At 42.8% G+C, this 25,365-nt stretch overlaps 1 protein-coding gene across 2 annotated transcripts in view; it reads left to right on the top strand.

The window, feature by feature from the left end:
• The window catches only part of abracl (ABRA C-terminal like), a 56,001-nt gene that overhangs the window by 16,713 nt on the left and 13,923 nt on the right, over positions 1-25,365 (top strand). The window contains exon 3 of one of the 2 annotated variants that reach the window (XM_069930747.1): positions 10,720-11,122. The exons of the other annotated variant lie outside the window; for it this stretch is intronic. Coding sequence (XP_069786848.1) covers positions 10,720-10,904 — 185 coding nt within the window. The 3' untranslated portion in view covers positions 10,905-11,122. Of the gene's footprint in view, positions 1-10,719; positions 11,123-25,365 lie in introns of those variants that run through there. 2 annotated transcript variants of the gene reach the window in all.

Here is a 25,365-nt window from a genome sequence, read left to right on the forward strand (position 1 = left end):
TAAATTAAATAGACAATAGGTGCTGAAGTAGGCCTATTGGCCCATCGAGCCAGCACTGCCATTCATTTAGATCATGGCTGATCTTCCACCATTAGTATCCTGTCCCTGTCTTCTCCCCTAGCAGAGTACAGGTGTTTGATGTTGTGCCAACTTGTATATTCCTCCCAAAAAATACTAAGCCCTCCCTACCTTGTAACTATTCCATGTGCCTAAGAGTCTGTTTTTAAAAAGAATCTTAATTTTAATTAAGATAATGCTAATACAATAAAATTATATGGATAAGAGTCTCCTAAATTCTCCTAACGTTTCAGCCTCCACCACCACCCCTAGCAATGCATTCCAGGCACCCACAACTTTCTATATTTAAAAAAAAACTTGCCTGTCATGTCTCCCCTGAATATTCCTCCCATCACTTTGTGCAGATAGTTTTAAAACAAAATTTAACATGAACACCAAACCCATAAACTTGGGTATAGTGGTTAGCACCTGCGATTGGGACCAGGGTTCGAATCCCGCACTGTTTGTAAGGAGTTTGTATGTTCTCCTTGTTTCTCTGTATCTTTCCCCCAGGGGCTCCAGTTTCCTCCAAATGTTCAAAAAGAACGGTCGGGGGGGGGGGGGGGGTGGTGGTTGTAGGTCAATTGGGTGTAATTGAGCAGCATGGGCCCAAGGGACGAAAGGGCCTGTTACCATGCTGTGTGTCCAAAAAAACTTCTTTGCTAATGTCTTTTATTGACGCTGAAAATTCAGATGATGGGAATTTGTGGAATTGAATTCAATAGAGATTGAAACAATAGGAGCAGAAGTAGGCCATTTGGCCTGTGGCGCTTGTTCTTCCTGGAGGGGTAATTGGTGAGATGGGTCCGTATAGAGAACATTAAGATCTCTAAGGTGGATAGACAAGACCAGCTGATTCACTGGCATCCAGCCGTGAATCCACCTCTTCATCCCTAATCTGTCTTGCACGCTAGAACATTGAACAGTGCAAAACAGGAACAGGCCTTTTGGACCTACCTCAGGGTCTGTGCTGGAAATGATGCCAAATTAAACTGTCTCTTGCACATGACCCCTGTCCTTCCATCCCCTGCATCTTCATGTGTCTAAAAACACACATTAAAAGCTGGAGGAACTCAGCCTGTCTTGTAGCGTCCATAAGAGGTAAAGATATATTACCGACAATTCGGGCCTGAACCCTTCCACAAGGTTTAAGCAAAGAGCAAGCAAGTATCTGAATAAAGGCTGGGAGAGGAGTTCAGACCAACAAACAAAAGGTGTTAATTAAATTATGAGGAAAGGCGAGAATTGATTTTGGCTCTGTGAAAAGAGACAGAGGGACAAAGGAAGAGAGGGAGGGAAAACACGAGGAAAGGAGATGGGGACAAAGATGGGGGGGTTGGTGGTTTAAAAGAAACTGGAGAAGTCAGTTAATGCCCATCTGGTTGGAGGTTGCCCAAGCGGAAAATCAGATGTTGTTCCTCCAATTTGCGGGTGGTCTCAGTCTGGCAGTACATGAGGCCATGGACAGACATGTAAGCAAGGGACAGGGAATTGTCTGTCTAGAAGCCTCTTAAACCGTGCTGTTGTATCTGCTTCCTCTATGTTCAACTTAGGCCGAAGGGCTTGTTTTTGTGCTGTAAAAGTTGATGAGTCTCTGACATCGCCCCTGGCAGCCTGTTCCAGGCTTCCACCACTCTCTGTGTATATATAAAAAAAAAATGCCCCCCACATCTCTTTAAGACTCTCCCTTCCCTCTTTAAGATTCCAACCCCCCCACCCCCTTTAAATACGTCCTCCAGAACGTGACATTTTTACCCAGAGAAAAAAAATCTGACTTCCTACCCCGGGCATTCTCAACCTTTATTTGCTATGGCCCCCTTAGGATTCTGCTCAAAGTTTATGGGCCCCCTTCCCTGTGAAGCCGTCAGGTTTGGTTTCTTCTGTAGTTCTTTCCTAACTGGCTACATAAAAAAACATTGATGTTACGTGAGGTGAAAAGAAAACGAGGCTTTGTTTTCAATGTGCTGTGGTCCTGAGGGGTGGTGGGGTGTGTAGAGCCCCCATTGAGAATGGTTGGTCTACCCTATCAATGCCATTCATAACTTCCATCAGGTCTTCCCCAACCTCCAATTCTCTAGAGCAAGCAACCTGTAGAGCTCGTCGAAAGAACCAAAGACTTGTTGATCCAAACCAAGGCTTTTATTAGCAAAAGACCGGAGCTCTTCACAGGTGGCCGACCAGTCCGGAATGATCCGACCTGGCTAGGGACACAACCCTTTAAGGCCCAAACAATAGGTGTGGCTTAGCTCTCAGCCAATCGCTGTAAGCACAGTCTAGATACAGTAACTATATACACTATGTACATTGGTAATAGATCTGTACTATCACACAACCCAAGTTAGTCCAGCCTCTTCCCAGAGCTCACACCCTCTAATCCAGTGATCTTCCTGGTAAAATCTCTTCGGTACCCTTTCCAAAGCCTCCACATCTTTCCTGTTAAAACACAGTGCTGGAGAAACTCAGCAGGTCAAACAGCAAAGTTAAAGATACATAACCAATATTTCAGGCTTGAGCCCTTCAGCAAGATATGGACAAATGTTGGCAGGCACCCAAAAAATAAATGGTGGGGGGAGGGGTGGAGGGAGGAGCACAGTCCTGAAGGTGGGAGGTAACAGGTCTCTCTCCATTCACAGAGCCATCCCTCCTGCTCCTGCTTGCTGCTATGCCTTCCGTCCCTTAGCCACCTTTGGGACTGTGCTCCTCCTCCCACCCCTCCCCTCCCCTCCTTCCATTTTGTTCGGACGGGATTCCTGACATTTGTTCATATCTTGATGAAGGGCTCAAGTCTGAAAGTTGGTTATTAAACTTTACCTTTGCTATATAAAGTACACTGTTTGGCCTGCTGAGTTTCTCCAGCATTGTGGTTTTACTTCAACCACAGTATGTGCCGGGAGGAGTCACATGATGGAGTAGTGGCAGGTTGAGTAGACCCAGCCCTCTCCAGAGAAAAGGAAAAAAAGTCCGGAAAAAAACAGAGCCAAACAAACACAAAACACAGGAAAAAAATAAAGTAACAAGAAAGAGCCAGGAGACGGCGCCAAAAAGAGAGAGAGAGCAAGAATAAGAGAAAAGAGAAAGAAAATCCCCAGGAAGGAAAGAAGATGGCCTTACCTGCACACAGAAGCAGGGAGCCACCGTGAAGAGGATCGACTGACCCCCGAAGCTGGTAGGTGCCCAGAGGAGCAGTGACCTCTCGACCGGCGGACCACATAAATGGCTCATGGAGCCAGACAAAGGTGCGCAACTGTGTGCATGACTTCTCGTGCATGTGCAGTACACAAACAAAAGGGAAATAAAAAGACGCTGGCGGGAGGGGGTCCCAGCTGAGGGACCGACAGCAGCGGGGCACTCAGCTGGAGGACGCCCAGAGTCGGGAAGAACAGGAGAGGGGTGAACAAAGATACGAGGACCTGGAAGGGGGTGATCAATGGCAGGGCGTCCAGCATCGGGACGTCCTGCAGCAGGAAACCCAGCAATAAGAGGCCCTGCAACTGGAGGCCCGACAAAGAGACAGGAGTGGCTCAACAGAAAAAGCTGAAGAGACACAGAGAAGAGAGGAAGAAGATCAAGATCTACACAGGAAAGAAGAAGGTAAAGCAAATAGACTATAGATAAAGACTTTTTTGAAGACCAAATGAGGTCGTTAAAAGAAATGTTAACACTTGAATTTAACGCAATTAAAAGGAAAATAAAAAGAGCAGAAGACAAAATGCAAAGTTTAGAGTTGGCCATGACAGAAATCGGGAAAAAAGTAGAAAATGTGGAAGAATGAGAAACAGCTGTAGAAATGGAAATAAATGAATTAAGAGGAAAATTGCAAGAAAGAGACAAAGAAATCAAGGAGACACAAGATTTGTTATCCCAGAAAATTGACATGTTGGAAAACTACTGTAGGTGAAACAACATAAAAATAGTGGGCCTGCCTGAAAGAGGGCAAAGAAGGGACAGATATGAAGGAATTTATAAAAGATGGATCCCAAAGGTGTTGGGAGTGACAGACCTACAAGAAGAAATAGAAAGGGCACACAGAGCACTAGTACCGAAGCCGCAACCACACCAAAAGCCGAGATCCATTTTAATAAAACTTTTAAGATACACAACAAGAGAGAACATACTGGAGCGGGCAAGGAATGAGGTAAGAGAAAACAAGCAGCCGTTGGAATATAAGGAACAAAAAAATAAATTTTTACCCGGACATAAGTTTTGAACTCTTAAAGAAGAGGAAGGAGTTTAATATGGCGAAAACGATTTTATGGAAGAAAGGCTATAACTTTGTGGTGCGACACCCAGCAGTACTCAAAGTATTTACCCCTGAGGAACAGAATAGACTGTTTTCAGATCCAAAGAAAGCCCAGGAATTCGCAGAACATTTGCAGGACAGGAGACGAGATGAGGAGGAGTGACAAGAAAGAAGACTGGCAAGAAAATGTATAAAAACACGTAGTAATATGAAAGAGAGACAATGTATATACAGAGGTTTAAAGTTGAAAAAGAGAAGGGAAAGGAAGGAAAGAAAGGGGGGAAAAAGAGAGCTTTGTTATATGTACAGAAAATGAATAGTGTTTCTCTGGGGGGGGGCTTGGGAGGGGGGAAAACCATCACTGCGAAATCGGTTGACACTTGCGAGTATTATTGCAAACCAAATGGAAAGGGGAGTTGTGGGTTGCCCAGCAAGGGACTAGGGGCAATCCAAAGTTGGGGTGGGGGGGGGGGGTTAATGTCATTTGGGGTAAAAGTATGCTTTGTGTTATTGGTTGTGGGGATTGTTGGGGTATTTTATGTTTTAAGCGTGTTGTTGTGTATTGAGATAAATAAGGAAAACTTATAAAACAATAATGGAAGAAAGGGGATTGGGGAGCTGAGGAAGCAAAAAAGAAGTGAAAACAAAGATATAAGATGGCTACGTCGAACTATATGACCATAAACATTAATGGAATACATAACCAAATTAAAAGGAAGAGGCTACTAACAATACTGAAAAAGGAAAAAAAAAAGATATAGCATTTGTGCAGGAAACGCATCTAACCGAGGTAGAACATAACAAATTAAAGAGAGACTGGGTAGGACACGTAGTGGCAGCATCATATAATTCAAAAGCTAGGGCTGTAGCTATACTAGTTAACAAAAATGTACCAATCAAGATAAAGGAGGAAATAGCAGACCCAGCAGGAAGTTATGTAATGATAAAGTGTCAGATACACTCAGAATTTTGGAATTTGCTCAATATTTACGTGCCTAATGAGGAAGATCAATAGTTTATGCAAGATATCTTTTTGAAGATAGCAGATACTCAGAGAAACATTCTGATAGGGGAGGATTTTAATCTTAATTTTGATCCAGTGTTGGATAAAACTGGAAAGATAACAAACAAAAAGAATAAAGTAGCCAAATTCATGGTTAAATCGATGCGAGAAATGAAACTAATGGATATATGGAGGAGGCAACATCCAAAAGAGAGGAAATATTCATACTACTTGAGTAGGCACAGGACATACTCAAGGATTGATTCTTCTTTCTTTCTTTCTTTTCTTTCTTTCTTTGGCTTGGCTTTGCGGACAAAGATTTATGGAGGGGGTAAATGTCCACGTCAGCTGCAGGCTCGTTTGTGGCTGACAAGTCCAATGCGGGACAGGCAGACACGGTTGCAGGGGAAAATTGGTTGGTTGGGGTTGGGTGTTGGGTTTTTCCTCCTTTGCCTTTTGTCAGTGAGGTGGGCTCTGCGGTCTTCTTCAAAGGAGGTTGCTGCCCGCCAAACTGTGAGGCACCAAGATGCACGGTTTGAGGCGATATCAGCCCACTGACGGTGGCCCATATTCAAGGGAGAGTTAGGAAAACTGAGTATAAAGCTAAACTACTATCAGATCATTCACCCCTGCTATTAGTAATAGAACTGGACGACATCCCACCAAGAACATATAGATGGAGGTTAAACTCCATGCTACTTAAAAGGCAGGAATTTAGAGAGTTTATTGAACGCCAAATTAAAACATACTTTGAGAGAAACACAGAGTCCAGTCCGTAAAAGATAAGTTTACACTATGGGATGCAATGGAAGCCTTCATTGGAGGACAGACAATGAGCTAAAGGAATACAACCGGGAAGTAGAACAGTTGGAAAGGGAGATAGCAATTACAGAAAAGGAATTAGTGAAAAGGGAGGATATAAAGAAAAAGAGAGAGTTGGCGGACAAAAAAAAAAACCGAAATATTACAAATGTACAAGGTGGAGAAGAGCATAATGAAAACAAAACAAAGGTATTACGAATTGGGAAAAAAAACCCATGAAATATTGGCCTGGCAACTTAAAGCTGAAAGAACAGTATTGGCGACAAGGAAAAATGATAAACAAATCACATACAACCCAATAGAGATTAATGAAAACTTTTAAGGAATTTTATAACCAAACTGAGAATGAAGGAAAAAACGATAAAATAGATGAGTTTTTAGCTAAAATTGAATTGTTGCAACTGCAAGTAGAGGATCAAAGTAAACGGATAAAACTGTTTGAAATAGGGGAAGTACAGGACGTATTAAGAAAGCTACCAAACAATAAAACACCAGGGGAGGATGGATTTCCAGTAGAATTTTATAAAACATTTAAAGAGTTATTAATCCCACCCCTCCTGGAAGTAATGAAACAGGAGGAAGAAACACAAAACATGCCAGATTCAGGCAAAACAGCAATAATTACAGTAATACCAAAAACGGGGAAGGACCCATTAACACCAGCATCATACAGACCAATATCTCTACTAAACGCAGATTATAAGATAACAGCAAAATTATTAGCAAACAGATCGGCCGACTGTGTTCAAAAATTAGTAAAACAAGTCCAAACTGGATTTGTCAAAAAATGATGAACAGCAGATAATGTTTGTAAATTTATTAATTTAATTAATGCAGCTCAAGGGAATAAAAGACCAACGGTGGCGGTTGCGTTAGACATAGAAAAAGCCTTTGACAGGTAGAGTGGAACTACTTATTTAAAGTGTTACAGAAATTTAAACTTCTGGAAAAATATATTAATTGGATTAGGGCATTATGTAACAAGCCGTTGGCAAAAGTAGTGGTAAATGGCTATGTATCGAGCCAGTTCAAACTAAGCAGATCAATTAGGCAGGGATGTCCATTATCCCCCTCATTGTTCGCCTTGGCAATAGAACCACTGGGGGAGCTGATAAGAAAGGAAAATAAAAGGAATAAAAATAAAGGAGAATGAGTACAAAATTAGTCTATTCGCAGATGACATATACCTAACAGAATCAGAGAGATCAATAAAAGAGTTATACAAGAAATTGAAGGAGTATGGAGAAATATCTGGGTATAAGGTCAACACAAATTGAAGCAAAGTGATACCGATGAGTAATGCGGACTATACAGAACTCAAAAAAGAATCTCCATTTAAATGGCAATCACAAGCGATACGATATCTTGGTATCAGGATAGACAATAACCCAAGCCACTTGTACAATCTAAATTATTAGCCATTAATAAGGAAAATGCAGGAAGACTTGGAAAATTGGAAAGAATTACTGCTAACGTTGATAGGGAGGGTGAATTGCATTAAAATGAACGTATTCCCACAGGTACAATACTTATTTCAAACGTTACCAATTCCCTTAACAGAGAAATTCTTTGTAGAACTAAGGAGAATAACATAACATATAAGATAACAATTTACAGCACGGAAACAGGCCATTAGGCCCTTCTAGTCCGCACCGAACCAAACACCCCTCTCTAGTCCCACCTCCCTGCACAATGCCCATAACCCTCCATCTTCTTCTCATCCATAGACCTGTCCAACCTTTTCTTAAATAATACAATTGAAGAACAAGGAAGTTCTTATGGAAGGGGAAAAAAATCGAGGGTAGCAGTGGAAAAATTAACAGAGGGATATAAACAAGGTGGATTGTAGTTACCAAACTTCAAAAACTATTACAGAGCTGCGCAATTAAGGTACTTAACAGATTTTTACCAGATGGGAGTAAAAACAGATTGGACTAGGATAGAACTAGATAAAATAGGAGAAATGGTACTGGAGCATATACTTTATAAATGGGATGAAAAGCTGGTGCAATATAACAACTCACCGATACTGCATCATTTACTTAAAATATGGAAGAAGATACATGTAGAAAGAAAAAAAGATTAATTACCAAATACCAAAATTGTTATTGACGCAAAATCCACTAATCCCCTTTTACAATAGACAGCTTAGTTTTTAGAGAATGGGAGAGAAAAGGAATCAAGAGAATAGAAAATTGTTTTTTGGGAAATAATTTATTAATATTTGAACAGTTGAAGGACAAATACGGAATAAGTCATAGTACAATGTTTGCATATCATCAATTGAAAACTTATTTAAAGGACAATTTGGGAAGCAGATTGAGGCTACAGAAGGAAGCAGCTTTGAATATGTAATTACAGACTCAATGATAATTAAAAGATTACAAAAACATGTAAATTAAACTGTAATGCAAGTAAAATGATGAAATAAGGAACAAACCTAAACAAAGTTGGGGAAAAAAAGATTTAAATATAAAGAATGAAACATGGGAAGAGCTATGTACTGGAACTATGAAGAATACAATAAACACCAGGCTACGTATGATACAATATAATTGGTTACACAGGCTATACATCACCCCTCAGAAATTAAAAGAGTGGGACCCAACAATATCAGATAGATGTTTTCGCTGTAAACAAGAAATTGGAACAACAATACACGCAATTTGGGCATGCACAAAAGTGAAAACTTTTTGGGAAGAGCTAAGTCAAATATTAAGCAAAATCACGAAAAACAACATACCAAAAAATCCAGAAAGTTTTCTTTTAAATAATATAAGAGGTAAAGAACTAGGTCTCAAATTGGATAGAGCCCAAAAAAGATTCATTATGATAGTCCTAGCAGTAGCAAAAAAATGTATAATGTCAACCTGGAAAATGGAAGAGAGCCTGAGAGTACAGCAATGGTACATGGAAATGAATAAGTGTATTCCATTGGAAAAAAATTACGTATAATTTAAAAGACAAATATACATTGTTCAAACAAATTTGGGAACCATTTATGAAATCTGACAGAAAATGCCGGCCTTGGACCTCCATGTCCTAAAGTGATAAGAAGATAAACATGATCAGACAACTTTCTTTTTTGTTTTTCTTTTGTGTGAAGATGTTGTTTTCTTGTATTTTATATGTTTAAAATTTATTGGTTTTGGAGGGGGGTGGGAAGGGGAGGGCGAGGGAGGGTAGGGGGGAGAAAAGAGGGAAAATGCCACTGTGTATATTTAATGAGAAACATTTGTACATATTTTTGTTGATATGGTTCATAGTGCGATAAATAAAAAGTTACAAAAAAACCCCATAGTATCTGCCAACTTCCGTGTTTTACTTCTTTCCATATCATTCCTGTAATGGGGTGACCAGAATTGCACCCAAGTTCAGCCAAAACAATATAGCTTTGGATCATTAGATAGAATCATGATCTAACGGAGGTGCTAAAATCACCAAGAGTTGAAGGGGTAGATGGAGAGAATAGCAGATACTGAATTTTCAGGGTTGATATTGAAAGGGGCCCATCAAATAAGTACATTGAATTTTGAAATTCCCCAAAAAAAGTTGGGGTCAATTTAAAATGTCAAAACTATGATTGAATTTTGTGTGGATGGGCAGCTCAGTCACAAGACACAGATCAATTTTGTCCTCATTGAAGAGCAGGTCAATCAGGACAAATCATAAAATTTAAGATTCAAGTTTCTTTTATTGTCACATAATAAACTAGATGTAATATTACACAAAATTGCATTTAGTTTGCCGTAAGGCAGACAAAGATTTGCCATGAGGAGAAATTGCCCAGCGCCCCTTACAGTCAGAGAAAGAGAAGCAAAAGAGTCCCCTCAGAGTCGCCGAGTGTCCATGGATTCGCTTGCAGCGCTCCTGTAGCCCCTGCTGCCACGCAGCCTTCAGTCCAATCCATCAGTAACCCGAGCTCCAGATTCAGACCTCCGAGTTGATCAGTGCTTTGGCATCCTCTTGCATCCCAGTTCTGATACCTGGTGCCTCTTCAGCCAGTTTTGAGCCAGTCTCCAGCTGTCCGCAGTCTGCTGTGAGTCCCTTGTCTGTAAGTTGCCAGCAGCCTGCAGCCAGCATGGATTCCTCATCTCGAATGCCAATAACCTGCCGCCTGTGTGTTCTTCATTTGCGTACCCCCTCGCTGGTATGCGTGTAGGGTTGTCTCCTCTGCTTCTCCAGGGAGGGGGAGGGGGGGGATTTCTTCATTTTATGGTGCCCTGTGCTCGTCCTCTGCTTCCCCATTGTCTGCAACCCCTTGAGATCACTGCTAGCAAAGGTGCCGCCATCTTGGGCCCAGAGCCGGTGGGGGCAGAATTTTAAATACAACACTGTCAGCTCCTATAACAGGCCATTTAAAGCCTGTGCTGAGCCATTGGAAGTTAGATTGGGTAGTAGAATCCTTTGGAGGAGTGCTGTGTCTCCACTCCACACTCTCCCTAGGTCTACACCAGCAGACTCAGGAGCAGGCTTCGGCAGTGCTGAGAATATTTTGCTGGGGGCGCAGGTTCAGGACGTCCTGAGTCCTGTTTAGCATTAAGTTGCAGAAAACACTGTGACCCTGGGGCTGATGTTCTGCTATCCTTGTACCCAGGACCTGATGGTAAAATCAGGGTGAAGTTCGGAGTGCTGTTCAACGACGACAGGTGTGCCAATCTTTTCGAGGCTTTGGTGGGGACTCTGAAGGCAGCAAAAAAGAAAAAGAAGATAAGCTTCACTGGAGAGCTGCTGCTACAAGGGGTTCATGATAATGGTGACATTGTCTTAGAAGTGGATTGATGATCCCAGAGAGAAGTCGTGACGTCTAGAGCCTCTGGGCTAAGATGGTGATCTTTTTGTAACCAGTGCTTTAGGAACCACAGGGTAGACATCCTTTTATATATATATATATATATATGCAATTTGTGGTAAGATTGGAATTTTGGATTTCTAATGTGCATTTGGATTGTTTGAAATTTAGAAGCCATACAATAAAGTAAGACAGATCTGTCCGATGAGTATGTTTATTTTTGACTCTTCTTTCAAATCTCACTTCCAACCCCTGCAGCCTGACTTTGCCAACTGCTGAGATGATGAGGCCAGATAATGTGGCTCCATCTAATCCGTGTTGGGGACTCAAGAGACTGCCCTCACTGGGATCTGGAGCAAAAAGGCTATCTGCTGGAGGAGCTCAGCATCAGTGGGGAGGAAGAGAATTGTTGATGTTTTGGGTCGAAACTCTTCATCAATTCTTTGTCGACAGTTCCCTTCCTTCCCACCTCCACTGATTTATTTGTACATACAGCACAATAAAAGGTCCTTTCGGCCCATGAACCCGTGCCACCCAATTGAGCTACAACCCATTATGTTTCTGAAAGGTGGGAGGAAATGGAGCACCAGGAGGAAACCCTTGGCGACACAGGGAGAGTGTACAAAGTTGTTATGGATAGAGCTGGATTCGAACACAGGTCGCTGGCGCTGTAACAGCATTGCGCCAACCACTACGCTATCCTTGCTGCTTAATGTCCTGAGTTCCACCAACTGATTGTAACCTGTGTTGGGATTTATTCTCCATGAGCAAAGGGTTTTAAATGTGTTGATGTCCTTTCGCCCACTTTACTTCTTTCTGGTCAACCTTTGAGACATGGCCTGTCGCACTTGCCTTTAAACTAGCAGAGTTAGGGTTGAAATTTCAAGCCCAGAGATTGGAGCACCCATTTCCCCCTGAAGTAAACTTTATTCACAATAAATTATTTACAAAGGGAAAACTGTTCAAAGTTCTTCCAGGAGGATCAGAGCCAGCCCCACCAGGCTGAGGAACAGCTTCTTCTCACGGGCAGTGAGGATGCTGAATGACCAAAGGAACCGCTCACATTGATCACCCAAGACTCTCATATTTATGAAACAATATTTATTTAATATTTGTATACATAGAACCATAGAAGATTGTGGACAGAAACAGACCTCTTTGACCCTTCTAGTCTGTGCTGATCCATTTTTTTTTGACCTGTATCCAGTCCATAGCCCTCCATACCCCTCCCATCCATGTACCTGTCCAAATTCCTCTTAAATGTTAAAAGTGAGCCCGCATTCACTTCAGCTGGATGCTCATTCCACACCCTCCACCACTCTCTGTGTGAAGAAGTTCCTCCTAAACTTTTCCCCTTTCACTCTTTACCCATGTCCTCAGGTTTGTATCTCACCTACCCTCAGTGGAAAAAGCCGACCTACATTTACTCTATCTGTCCCCCTCATAATTTTAAATACCTCGATCAAATCTCCCCTCATTCTTCTACACTCCAGGGAATAAAATCCTAACCTGTTTAACATTTCCCTGTAACTCAGTTCCTGAAGTCTCGGCAACATCCTAGTAAATCTTCTCTGCACTCTTTCTATCTTAATATCTTTCCTGTAGTTAGGTGACCAAAACTGCACACAATACTACAATTTTGGCCTCACCAATGTCTTATACAACTTCACTATAACATCCCAACTCCTGTACTCAATACTTCTATTTATGAAGGCCAATATGCTAAAAACTCTCTTTGCAACACTATCCACCTGTGATGCCACTTTCAGGGAATTATCTGTATTCCCAGATCCCTCTGTTCTACCACCCTCCTCAGTGCCCTACCATTCACTGTGTGTGTCCTTTCTTGGTTTGTCCTTCCAAAATGCAACATCTCACACTTGTCTGCAATAAATTCCATCTGCCATTTTTCAGCCCATTTTCCCAGCTGGTCCAGATCCCTCTGCAAGCTTTGAAAACCTTTGCTGTCCACCACACCTCCAATCTTAATGTGCTCTGCAAACTTGCTGATCCAATTTTCCACATTATCATCCAGATCATTGATATAGATGACAAACAACAATGGTCCCCACACTGATCCCTGAGGCACACCACTAGTTACAGGCCTCCAGTCTGAGAAGCAACCATCCACCATTGCTCTCTGGCTTCTCCCGTCCAGCCATTGTCGAATCCAGTTCATTACTTCACCATGAATACCTAGAGTCTGAACCTTCCAGACTATTCTCCCATGTGTGACCTCGTCAAATGTCTTACTAAAGTCCATGTAGACAATGAAATGCATATGTATTCTTTGTCTGAATGTGTGTTATGTCTGGTTGTGTGTCTGCATGTTTTCCACCGAGGATCAGAGAATGCTGTTTCATTGGGTTGTACTTGTACAGTCAGATGGCATAAACATTGACTTGATTTGACTTTCACATCCATATATTTCTGTAACTGTATATTATTTCATTTGCTTTCTATTTAGCATCATTGCCACCACTGTGGCACTTTGTAGTTGCTCCCCCTTTGTTGGTTGAGGCGTTTCCCCTCCATTTTCAGCCCCTCAATGCCCAGTAGTGGTAGGATTCTAGACCAGCCATTCTCATGGGGGCCATGGCACATTTAAGTAAAAGCCTTGTTTTCACCTCACGTAACATAATTTTTAAAATGTAGTCAGTGGGAGAAAAATACGGACAAAATCAAAACTTGACGGCTTCACAGAAAGTGGCTCCATAAACTCTGAGCCGAGTCTGGGATTGGGTTGGGGGGTGGAGGAGTGAATAGCCGAATAAAGGTTGAAAATGACTGCTTGAGACTGTGGTCCTTCCTCACAGCACCCTCATGTCGGCTGCGCCAAGCCTCAGTGCGTTGAGTGCCAGTTAATAGCATTCCCTCACCAATATCTTGATGTGCTGGCCAACCAGTAAGTTTTGGGAAGAGAGGAGTGCATGTTTTTGAGGGGTGGGGGGGGGGGGGTGGAATGAAAGGGGCAACTTTAAAATGAGAATTAAACCAAATCTATGCCTGGCCTCTTGGTTTCCAAGCTCTGGACAAGGAAGGTGACGTGGATTCGAACCTGCCTCTGGCACTGCTGTAGCATCATAGACTATGGAAGCAGGCTCTTCTACTCCACTTGCTCATGCAGGCCAAAAATACCTATCCCACTCTTGTCCCACCTGCCTGAATATGACCTATATCCTCAAACCTCCCCTATCTGTCCAAATGCTTCTTTAATGTCTGTGTGGAGTTTGTGGGTTTTCCCTGTGACCACATGAGCTTCCTCCACCTGCTCTGGTTTTAAATTTAGACACACAGCACGCTGTGAGACCCTTCCAGCCCACGAGCCCATGCGCCCCAATTATATCCAATTGACCTACAACCTGGTACGTTATTGGAAGGTGGGAGGAAACTGGAGCACCCAGGGAAAACCCTCGCAGACGGGGGATGCAAACTCCTGGATTTGAGCTCGGGTGGTTCGTGCTATAACAGCGTTATGCTAACTGCTACTCTAACCGTGTCGCCCAAAGATCTGCAAGTCGGTGGGTTAATTTGGCCCTTGTGTGTAGGTGAGTTGTAGGATGGTTGAGAAGGTGTTGGAGAATAAAGTACAGAGAAAATTAGTGAATGGCTTCCTGCTATGACAAGGAAAAATGGAATTGGAAGAAGAGGGGATAAGTTCTGCCTTGGTGTCATGGCCAAATGGATTCCTCAATGAAACTCAGGAAAACATCTGGTCACCACATCTGATACAGTGGTCGAGCTGCTACCACACAGCTTCAGTCACCCAAGTTCAATCCTGATCCCCACCCCGTCCCGCTGCTGGGTGTGGAGTTTGCATGTTCCCCTCTGACCAAGTGGGTTTCCTCTGGGTGCTCTGGCTTCCTTCAAGAGGGTTGGTAGGTTAATCGGTTGTTCCTGGTGTGAAGGTGAGTGGTAGGAGAGAATTCAATGTAGAATCAGCATAAACTGGACAGTGGGCTGAACTGGCTATTTCAATGCTATTACAGTGGTGTATTCGAACCTGGGTTGCAGGCGCTGTAATGGTGTTGTGCTATAATGTGATTAATGTACATTGTCTATTACAAAAATAATTGCACGCCAATAGTACTTAATTGATCTCGGAGGGTTTGGAGCATTCTGGGGTTGTGAATGCCACGACATGAATGCAAATTCTTCTCTGTGCTGTTTGTAAATATAATAGTTCAAGAGCTCCAACAAGAGCACTTTTAACATGAACAACATTGGGGAGGGGGGGGGGGGGGGAGAAAATGATCCGTGCTGAATATTTAGTAGCCACAACACAACAGTGACTCTTGCCATCTAAAGTCCTTACAGATAAACAGTTGTGAAGGAATTAAATTGCAAAACATTGCAATTATTCCTTGTACAGCTGAAGGCACGTATGATGTGACTGGGGGCCGTCTCGTGGGTTTGAAATGTGAGGCGGGTGAACAATACAATGAGGCAGTGTTTTGCCATCACGCTGTTGAAATTTAACCAGCACATTGTGGGCTTGAAGCACCTACCTAGAACCATAGAACATTATAGCAAAGTAAAAGGGCCATTCGGCGCTTCTCGGCTGTGCCAAACTATTATTCTGTCTCGACCCACAAACCTGTTCCCAGTCTATATCCCTCCATACCCTTTTCCCATTCAGGTACCGGGTCCAAATTTTTCTTCAGAGTTAAAATTGAGCCCACATTCACCACTTCAGCTGGCAGCTCACCACTCTCTGTGTGAAGTCCCTCCCTAAACCTCTCCTTAACCCATGTCCTCTGGTTTGCAACCTCGGTGGAAAAAAGCATAGTTACATTTTCTCTATCTATACCCTCATACCTCCAGAAAAGAGGGGTGGGTGTGCCTGACACTTACATTTCACACTGTGGAGGGAGTTGAGTGGGTAGATAAATGTTTCCAGATGTGTGGACGAGGTGGTGGAAAGGGAAGAGCTGTCCAGGGAGACTCAAGAGATTTTAAATAGTTACTTCTCTCACTCTTACCCCCTTCCCATTCTCAGCCCTCTGCCCCTTATCCCTGTCCTTCCCCTCCCACCCATAATTCACCTGTCACCTACCAGCCTGTTCTCCTCCCACTCCCCCCCCCTCACCTTTTTATTCGGGCGTCCACCTGGATCATGTTATTACTGACGAAGGGCTCAGGGCCAGAATGATGAGTGTCTGCTGCTTTCTATGGATGCTTCTGGACCCTCCAGGGCTTTGTGTGTGGTGAGAGATGTCCTCTCATCATATTAGGAATGGAAGAGAAACACAAAAGCTGTAGTTGCTGGAATCCTTGACCCTTCAGTTTACAGATTTCAGATGTATTGTCAGAATACATACAAGACATCACATGCAACACATTTGCTACGGGCCAGGCAGAATTACCATATATTGATAGTTCCAAAAAAAACTGTACACAGTGTAAACAAATAAACAAGTAAAGAAATGTAAACAAACTAACTATGCACCAAACTATCTCTTACAAACCCACTGACTTTCACAGCTACTTGGATTACAGCCCTTCCAATATGGTCCCTTTTAAGGACATCATCTCTTTCTCAGAGTGGCCCCACCTCTGCTGTACTGATTCCCAGGATGAGGCCATTCACTGCAGAGCATCTGAAAGGACTTGATGCTTTAATAACCCTGGATTCTTTTGCACTGTCACTGATAAAGCCCATACCCATATCTCCTCAACTCAAACTTTGGCCCTTATCCCACCTCCAGTCTGGTTCCCACTTTCCACCCCACCAGCCTCTGCATTTGACACATTATCCTCCGACACTTCCTACCAATTTCAGCATTATCCCACCACCAGCCATATCTTTCACTTGCCACCTTTCCCAGGGATCAATCTCTCTGGGGCTCACTCGTCTGCTCTTCCCTCCTCACTCACCCTTCAGTGCCCTTGGGCAGTTCCCACTGTAACCACAGAAAGTGCAGTGCCTGTCTCTACATCCCCCTCTCCCCTCCATCCGGGGCCACAAACAGTCCTTGCAGGCAAGGCAAAGCTTTACGAACACATCGTCCATCCTCATCTTTGCATTCGGTGGCTTCCTCTCCATGCTGAGACCAGACGCAGATTGGGTGACGGCTTCACGGAACACCTACGCTCTTCCAGAATCTAAACTTGAGCTTCCTGAAGCCAACGATGACATCTCCACCCAACCATTCCTACAGGGATATGTCTGTCCTCAGCCTCATCCATTGTCAGGGTGAGGCTGAACGTAGATTTGAAGAACAAAACCCTCATATTCGACCTGAATACCCTTAAACCTGACAGCATGAATATTGAAGTTTTCTCATTTTATATGACCCCTATCCTCGGAGAATACTAGTATTAGGCATCATGGGTTCAAGATTCAGAATCAGAATTTATTGTCACAATCAAGTCGCAAAATTCAGGGTTTTATGGCAGAATCGTAGTGAAAACATTCATATTATGAACCATCTTATAACAATAATATAAAAAAACAAAAAAAATATTGATTCTTCAGGGATTCTTCAGGGATCTGATGGCAGCGGGGAAGAATCTGTCCTTGTGCCACTGAGTGCTCGTCTTTAGGCTCAATGGTAGCAGAGTGAAGAGGGCATGGCCTGGGGGGTGGGGGTCTTTTTTTTTGTAATTCTTTATTTATTGCACTATGAACCATATCAACCAATATATTTACAGATGCATCTCTTTAAATATTCACAGTGACATTTTGTCTTTTTGTCCCCCATCCCCCTTCCCCCTTCCCACCTCCCCTCCAAAAACAGTAAATATTGAACATACAAAATACAATAAAACAATATCTTTATACAAAAGGAATAGAAACAAAAAAGACGCATCATCTACTTATTCACATTAAATCTGGTCGTGTTTATCTTCTTATCATCTTAGGGGTGATGGTGGTCCAAGGCCTGCTCTTTCTGTTATGTTCCATATATAGTTCCCAGGTTTTTTCAAACATTGTAACTTTGTCTTTTAAATTATTTGTGTTTTTTTTCCCAATGGGATACACTTAAACTTGGTTATATATTCCGTTAACGTTTATAGTCATATAGTCCAACATGGCCATCTTATATCTTTATTTTCACGTCTTTTCCGCCTCTTCACCACCTCCACCCCTTTTTTTCCATTACCATTTTTTAAGTTTTCCTTTTTAATCTCAATATAGGACAACACATTTAAGACATGAAATACCCCAACAATCCCCACAAGCAATAACCCTTTAACCCCAAATGAACCTCCCCTCCTTGGATTGCCCCTTGTCCCTTGACGGCAACCACAACTCCCCTTTCCATTCAGTTTGCGTACTTACTCCCAAACGTCAACCGATTTTGCAGTGACCATTATTCTCCCAACCCAGCCCCCCCCAGAGAACACTATATTCCTGTACTATAACAAAGCTCTCTCTCTTCTTTTTTCCCCATTCTTCCCCTTCTCTTATTCATCTTTAAATCTTTATACATACATTATCTTTACTTTATATTTTTACATATTTTTGTATATTTTCTTGCCAGTCACCCTTCTTGTCACTCCTCCTCCTCTCTTCTCCTGTCCTGCAAATGTTCAGCAAATTCTTGGGCTTTCTTTGGGTCCGAGAACAGTCTATTCTGTTCCCCAGGAATAAATACTTTGAGTACGGCTGGATGTCTTAATATAAAGTTATACCCTTTCTTCCATAAGGTTGCTTTTGCCGTGTTGAATTCCTTCCTCTTCTTTAAAAGTTCGAAGCTTATGTCCGGGTAAAAAAATATTTTTTGTCCCTAATATTCCAACGGCTTATTGTCTTCTCTAACCTTCTTTCTTGCCTGCTCCAGTATGTTCTCTCCTGTCGTATATCTTAGAAATGTTACCAATATGGATCTCTGTTCTTGATGTGGTGGCGGTTTCGGTACTAGTGCTCTATGCGCCCTTTCGATTTCTATTTCTTCATTTGAATCTGTCGTTCCCAACACCTTCGGGATCCATTCTTTTATAAATTCCTTCATATCTGGCCCTCCTTTGCCTTCTTTCAGGCTCACTATTTTTATGTTATTTCGCCTACTGTAGTTTTCCAATTTTTTGTGACAATAAATCTTGTCTCTAATTTTTTTTCATTCTCTTCCAACTTTCCTCTTAAATCATTTATCTCCATTTCTACAGCAGCTTCTCGTTCCTCCACATTTTCTACTCTCTTCCCTATTTCAGTCATGACCAGCTCTAAGCTTTGCATTTTGTCTTCAGCTCTTTTCATTTTTCTTTTGATTGAACTAAATTCTAACGATAGCCATTCTTTTAATGACCTCATTTGTTCTTCCAAAAAGTCTTTATCTAAATTTTGTCCTTCTATTTTAGCTTCTTCTTTCCTTTGAAATTCTTGGTCTTCTTCCTCCTCTTCTCTGTGACTGTATCTATGTCTGTGTCGTCCTCTTCTCTGTATCTGTGCATCTTCATCCTTCTCTGGTGAGCTGCTTCTATATCCTTGCAGGGCCTCCAGCTGCTGTGTCTCCTGCTGTTGGGCCTCCTGCTGCAGGTCGACCCGTTGTTGGGCCTCCTGCTGCAGGTCGACCCACTGCTGGGCCCCCTGCTGCAGGCCGGCCCCCTGCTAGTCGTCCCGTTGCCGCTCATCCTCTTCCACCCCTTCATTCTCTTTCTCACCTCTCTTCTTTTCTTCTTTCTTACTTACTTCCCCCAGCCGAATGCCGCGATACTGGGCGTCTCTCAGCTGGGCGCTCCTCAGCTGATTTCCCCTCCCACCAGCGTTAACCTTTTCTTTTACTTGCGCACTGTGCAAGCACGACTCTTCTTGGCTCTGAGAGCCATTTTTGAAGTCCGCCGGTCGGGAGGACACCGCTCCTCTGGGGACTCACCAACATCGGAGATTGCCGCTCCTCTCCACGGTGACTCTCTGCTCCGACGTGCAGGTAAGGCCTTCTTCTTTCTTCTCCAGTGATTTTCCTTCTTCCCTTTTCTCTGTTATTCTTACTTTCTCTCTTTTGGGTCCCATCTTCTGTCTCTTCTCTGTAACTTTATCTTTCCCTTCCTGTATTTTATGTTTATTGAGCTCCGCTTTTTCAAACTTTTTTTTCTTTTCTCTGGTTCCACTCGACCAGCCACTACTCCATCACGTGACTCTGCCATGGTGGTGGGGAGCTTTGAGGATAGAGGCTGCTTTTTTAAGATACCACCTCATGTAGATGTTCCTCGATGGAGTGAAGTCTGTGATGTCACAGGCCATGTTAATAACCCTCTGGAGTTTATTCTTGTCCTGAGATTTAGCACCTCCAAACCAGACAGTGATGCATCCAATCAGAATGCTCTCCACAGTACACCTGTAGAAGTTTTTGAGACTCTTTGGTGACGTACCGAATCTCCTCAAACACCTCACTAAGTATAGCTGCTGGTGTGCCCTCTTTGCATCAATGCGGAGGCTCAAGAACAGATCATCAGAGATGTCGACACCCAGGAGTTTGAAGTTCTTGACCCTCTCCAAAACTGAGCCCTCAATGAGAAATGGGTCATGTTCCCCAGACTCTCTCCTGAAGTCCACAGGGATGTAGATTGAAAGCAGAGATAAGAAATAACCTTTTTCTCCCAGAGACCAGTGAATCTGTGCAATTCTCTGCCCAAGGAACCAGTAGAGGCTGCCAAGTTGAATGTAATTAAGACATAGATTTCTAAATAAATGGGGAATTAAGAGTGATGGGAAACAGGCAGTTAGTTGAAGCTGAGTTCACGGCCATGTGAAAGTCAGGCCACGCTGTAATAAAACAAACAGTAGAACACAGCAGAACCAGTTTATTTATTTAGTCTTGATAACGCTAGCAGGAGTGAGGGGCACAAAGAAAGTGTTCAGTAACTTATTCTCTACACTGAGCCCCACTCAAAGCAAAGTGTTCACCTCACTTTTATACACCTTTGGACAGGCAAGGATCTGCATGAGATCCTACAAGTTTCACACATCTGATGATACTTGTTTTTACACAGCATGTTTCTTGTAGTGTCTGCAGCCTGCTGGGAAATGTCAGGGTGTCCTTTTTCCCTGGAGTGTTGGAGGCTAAAGAGTGGCCTTTGTAAGAGATCCACAAAATCATGAGGGACAAAGTTAGGGTCACAGTCTTTTCGCCAGCACATGGAGTCTAAAGCAAGCAGGCATGGGTTAAGGTAGGAGGAAATATTTAAAAGGGACCTGAGAAAGAATCTCTTCAGTGAGAATATGGAACGATCTACAGAAGGAAGGTGGGGACAATTGCAACATTTAAAAGACATTTAGAAAGTGACCGGCGTTGGAAAGGGACACGTGTCGGAAAGGGACATGTGTTGGAAAGGTTTTGAGGGATCTGAGCCAAACGCAGGTAAGCGGAATTAGCTGGGGGAAAAGAGACACAGGGAGGAGGGGGTTAACAGAAATTGGTGAAGTCGATATTAATGCTGTCGGATTGCAGAGTACACTGGCAGAATGTAAAGTGTTTTTCCTCCAGTTTGATGTGTATAGGTACCATAAATAAGTTTTGGGATTTAAAGGAATTTTAAACTGATAGGAAGTTCACTGTAGGTGGGGAAAAGTGATCAAGGAAATCAACTGGCACTAGCCTTTAACACAAGGTGATCAAAGCAGATGAAACACTCATCTCCTTCAAAAAAAAACCTTCTCCAAACGTTTCCCTTTCTAAATGTCTTTTAAATGCTTTAGGTTAATTGGTCACATGGTGTAATTGGACAGCAGGGGCTTGTGGGCTGAAAAGGCCAGTTACTTTGATGTATCTCTGAATTAGTTTAAACTGAAGGTGAAAACTGGGTCAGAATGCATGAGGAAGTTACTGGGAAGCAACCAGCTCTGCAGAGTTGCCATCATCAGATCCCCATTGTTCTGGATGCGGATGAAGAAATAATTCCCAGAACAAAGAGAGTTGTCCTGAAATGGGTTCCGAACAGCAAGTAGGCCTCAGCTCTCATCTCCTGGCTCCGTGCACCACCATGGATGTCAGTCAGCTTGTTTGTTTAAATGACTTTGAAAGTCAAAGGTATTTAGAAGTTAGGCAAAGATTTAAATGATTAAAAATAAACATTAAAAAATTGTTTTTAGACATTCAGCACAGAAATGGGTATCAGCAGGTTTCAAACAGGCTTTAAAAGATAAGCTCATTTCCATTTACTTTAATGGCTGTGAGAGATTAGTTGACTAGGGGTCTGTTCAATTGAGACAATTGATTAGGCCTAGAAAGCAATCAAGTTAACAGATAGAGAGTAATAAAAGGAAGCATAGCTATTGGTGTGGTCAGTGATGGAATGGCTCAGTGACAGAGTGGGGCTTTGTCGAGCAGCAACTGAGGAAGAGTTTTCTCCTCATAAGGTAAGGGTGGCAAGTTTCTTTAATTGGTTTTGATTATTTCAAGAATTAAGTTATGGAGCCAGAAGTTAGGGCACTCCAATGTTCTGATGGCAGGATGTTGGGGAAAACACAAGTATCCCTGATAACTACACCTGCAAGAGGTACATTCAGCTCCAGCTCCTGGGAGACTGAGTTAGGGAACTGGAGCTGGATGAGCTCAGGATCATTTGGGAAGCAGGGGTTGTGATAAATAGGAGCTTCAGGGAGGAAGGCAGCTGGGTGTCTGTCGGGAGAGGCAAAGGGAAGAAGTAGAGAAAGCCGGGTAGCCCAGTGGCTGTTCCAGTTAACCAATGGTGAACTGTTTTGATGGGGATAACCTACCGGGGACAAGTTGTAGTGATTGGGTCCCTGGGACTGGACCCTCAGCTCAGAAGGGAAGAGAGGAATGCAGTCGTGATGGGGGATTTGATAGTAAGGGGACAGACAAGAGGTTCTGTGGAGAGATCCATTATCCCGGATGGTTTGTTGCCTCCCTGGTGCCTGGATTTGTGATTTCTGGGATTGCGTGCGGCCAATTCTCAGAAGGGAGGGCGAGCAACCACCTATCATAGTCCACGTAGGGACTAGCGTTGTGGGCAGGAAGGGTGAGGAGGTCCTGATAGGAGAGTTCAGGGAGTTGGGTGCAAAGTTGAAGGAAAGGACCTCCAGGGTTGCCATATCAGCATTGCTACCTGTGTCACATGCTAGTGGGGCAAGAAAATAATCCAGCTAAACATGTGGCTAAAGAGATAGCGCAGGGGGGAGGGCTTCAGGTTTCCAAGGAAGGTGGGACCTGTTTCAGTGGGATGGTTTGCACCTGAGCTGGAGGGAGGCTAACATCCTTGTTGCTAGATTTGTGGGAGAGGGGAACCAGAGTGTTAGAGCAGATAGTAAGGTGGAGGATGATGAGAGTCATGGAAGGACTGCATGTAAAGACAGGGTGATTCATGAAAGAAATGGCCTCATGCATCTACTTCAATGTGAGAAGTATTGTTGGTAAAATGGATGATCTTAGAGTGAAGATTTCCATGTGGGGTTATGATATCCTTGCTATTAGTGAGACTTGGTTGCAGGAGGGGCAGGATTGGCAGCTCAATGTTCCAGGGTTCTGTTGTTTCACAGGATAGTCTGAGAGAACTGGAGCAGCAAATCTGTAGGGAGATAGCAGACAAGATAGTAGGAGATTTTTAACTTTCCACACATAGACTGGGACTTGTACAGTAAAAGGACTGGATGGATTGGAGTTTTTCAAATGTGTACAGGAAAACTTTATACATCAATATGTAGAGATATCAACAAGAGAAGATGCCATATTTGGTCTTTCAGTGAACCAGGTGGGTCAGGTGGCAGAAGTATGTGTAGTGAGCATTTTGGGTCCAATGACCATAATATCATTAGTTTCAAGTTAATTATGGAGAAGGATAGGGCTGGTCCTCAAGTTGAAGTTCTGAATTGGACAAAGGCCAATTTTGAGGAAATGAGGAAGGATCTTGGAAGAGTCAATTAGAATAAGTTATTTTCTGGCAAGAATGCATCTGGCAGGTGGAAGACCTTCAAGGATGAAATTTTGAGAGTACAGAGATTGCATGTTCCTACCAGGAATAAGGGCAAAGTTAACAGGTATGAGGAACCTTGGTTTTCAAGGGATATTGGAGAGCTGGTTAAGAAATGGAGGGGACTCGATGTGTGGTATAGACAACAAGGAGGAATTGAGCTACTTGCAGAGTATATAAAATGTAAGAGAATGATTAAGAAGGAGATTAGGAAGACAAAAAGAAGGCACTTTGGCAAATAATGTGAAGGAAAATCAAAAGGGTTTCTACAAGTACTTCAAAAGTAAAAGGATAGTAAGGGATAAATTTCAACCCCATAAAAATTCAGAATGGCCAATTAATGTGGAGCCTCGTGAAATGGTGAGATCTTAATTATTTTTTTTTGCATCAGTATTTGCGGAGGAAACTGGCTTGTAAGGGAAACAAATAGAAGTATTGTGGAATATATGGAGTTTAAGGAGAAGGAGGTGCTTGCAGCCTTGCAACGAATAAAGGTAGACAAATCCACTGGACTTGATATGATGTTCCCCCACACCTTGAGGGAGAGAAGTGCGGATAGATTCAAAAAATCTTTGGTCATAGGGGAGGTGCCACAGGATTGGAGGGTGGTTCTTGTTGCCCTGCTGTTTAAGAAGGGCTCCAAAAGTAAACCAGACACTAGGCCAGTGAGCCTGATGTCTGGAGTATGTAAATTATTTAAGCATTTCTGAGAAGGAGGATATATAGTTATTTGGACTGTCACCAGCTGATTAAGGGCAGTCAGCATAGATTTATGCATGGTAGGTCATGTAGAGTTTTTTAGGAAGTTACCAAAATGGTTAATGAAGGAAAGGCTGTTGATGTTGTCTATATGGACTTTAGTAAGACCTTTGACAAGGTTCCACATGAGAGGTTGGTTCAAAGGTTAGGACACTATGTATATATTTAAAGAGTGGTGGTGGATGGTTGCTTCTCAGACTGGAGGTCTGTGGCGAGTGGTGGGCCTCTGGGATCTGTGCTGGGATAATTATTATTTGCTATCTATATAAATGACCTAGATAATAAGGTTAATTGGACCAAAAAGTTTACTGATAACACAGATAGGAGTCATGGACTGTGAGGAAGATTTTTCAAAGTTTGCAGAGGGATCTGGACCAGCTGGGAAATTGGGCCAGTAAATGGCTGATGGAATTTAATGCAATTCAGTGTGAGGTGTTACACTTTGGAAGATGTAATGGAAAAATATTGGGGGAATTTGGTAAGATTAGTGGGTTACATACATACACAAATTTTAAAAACAGATCTTACTTGAAAGACTGAAGAATTCGTATTCAGTAACATTCCAGGATCTATGGAGCCTTTAATCCAAATTTCACAAGTAGGTGCAAATTGTAATGATGTAATGAAATGAAAAGACCATTGTCTTGGAGAAGACAAACTGGCGAGAGAGCGAGAGAGATCCCAAGACCAAAGCCATGGATGGATGGATGTGCTATCTTACTCGTGTTTCACTTGCAATACGAGGAACATAAGGAACTCTGTGGTGGCCTGAAAGAAAGAGGTTACCATCTGGAAAAACCTGATGGGGCAAATTTCATC

This window comes from Narcine bancroftii, chromosome 4 (assembly GCF_036971445.1).
Source record: "Narcine bancroftii isolate sNarBan1 chromosome 4, sNarBan1.hap1, whole genome shotgun sequence".
Taxonomy (NCBI): Eukaryota; Metazoa; Chordata; class Chondrichthyes; order Torpediniformes; family Narcinidae; genus Narcine; species Narcine bancroftii.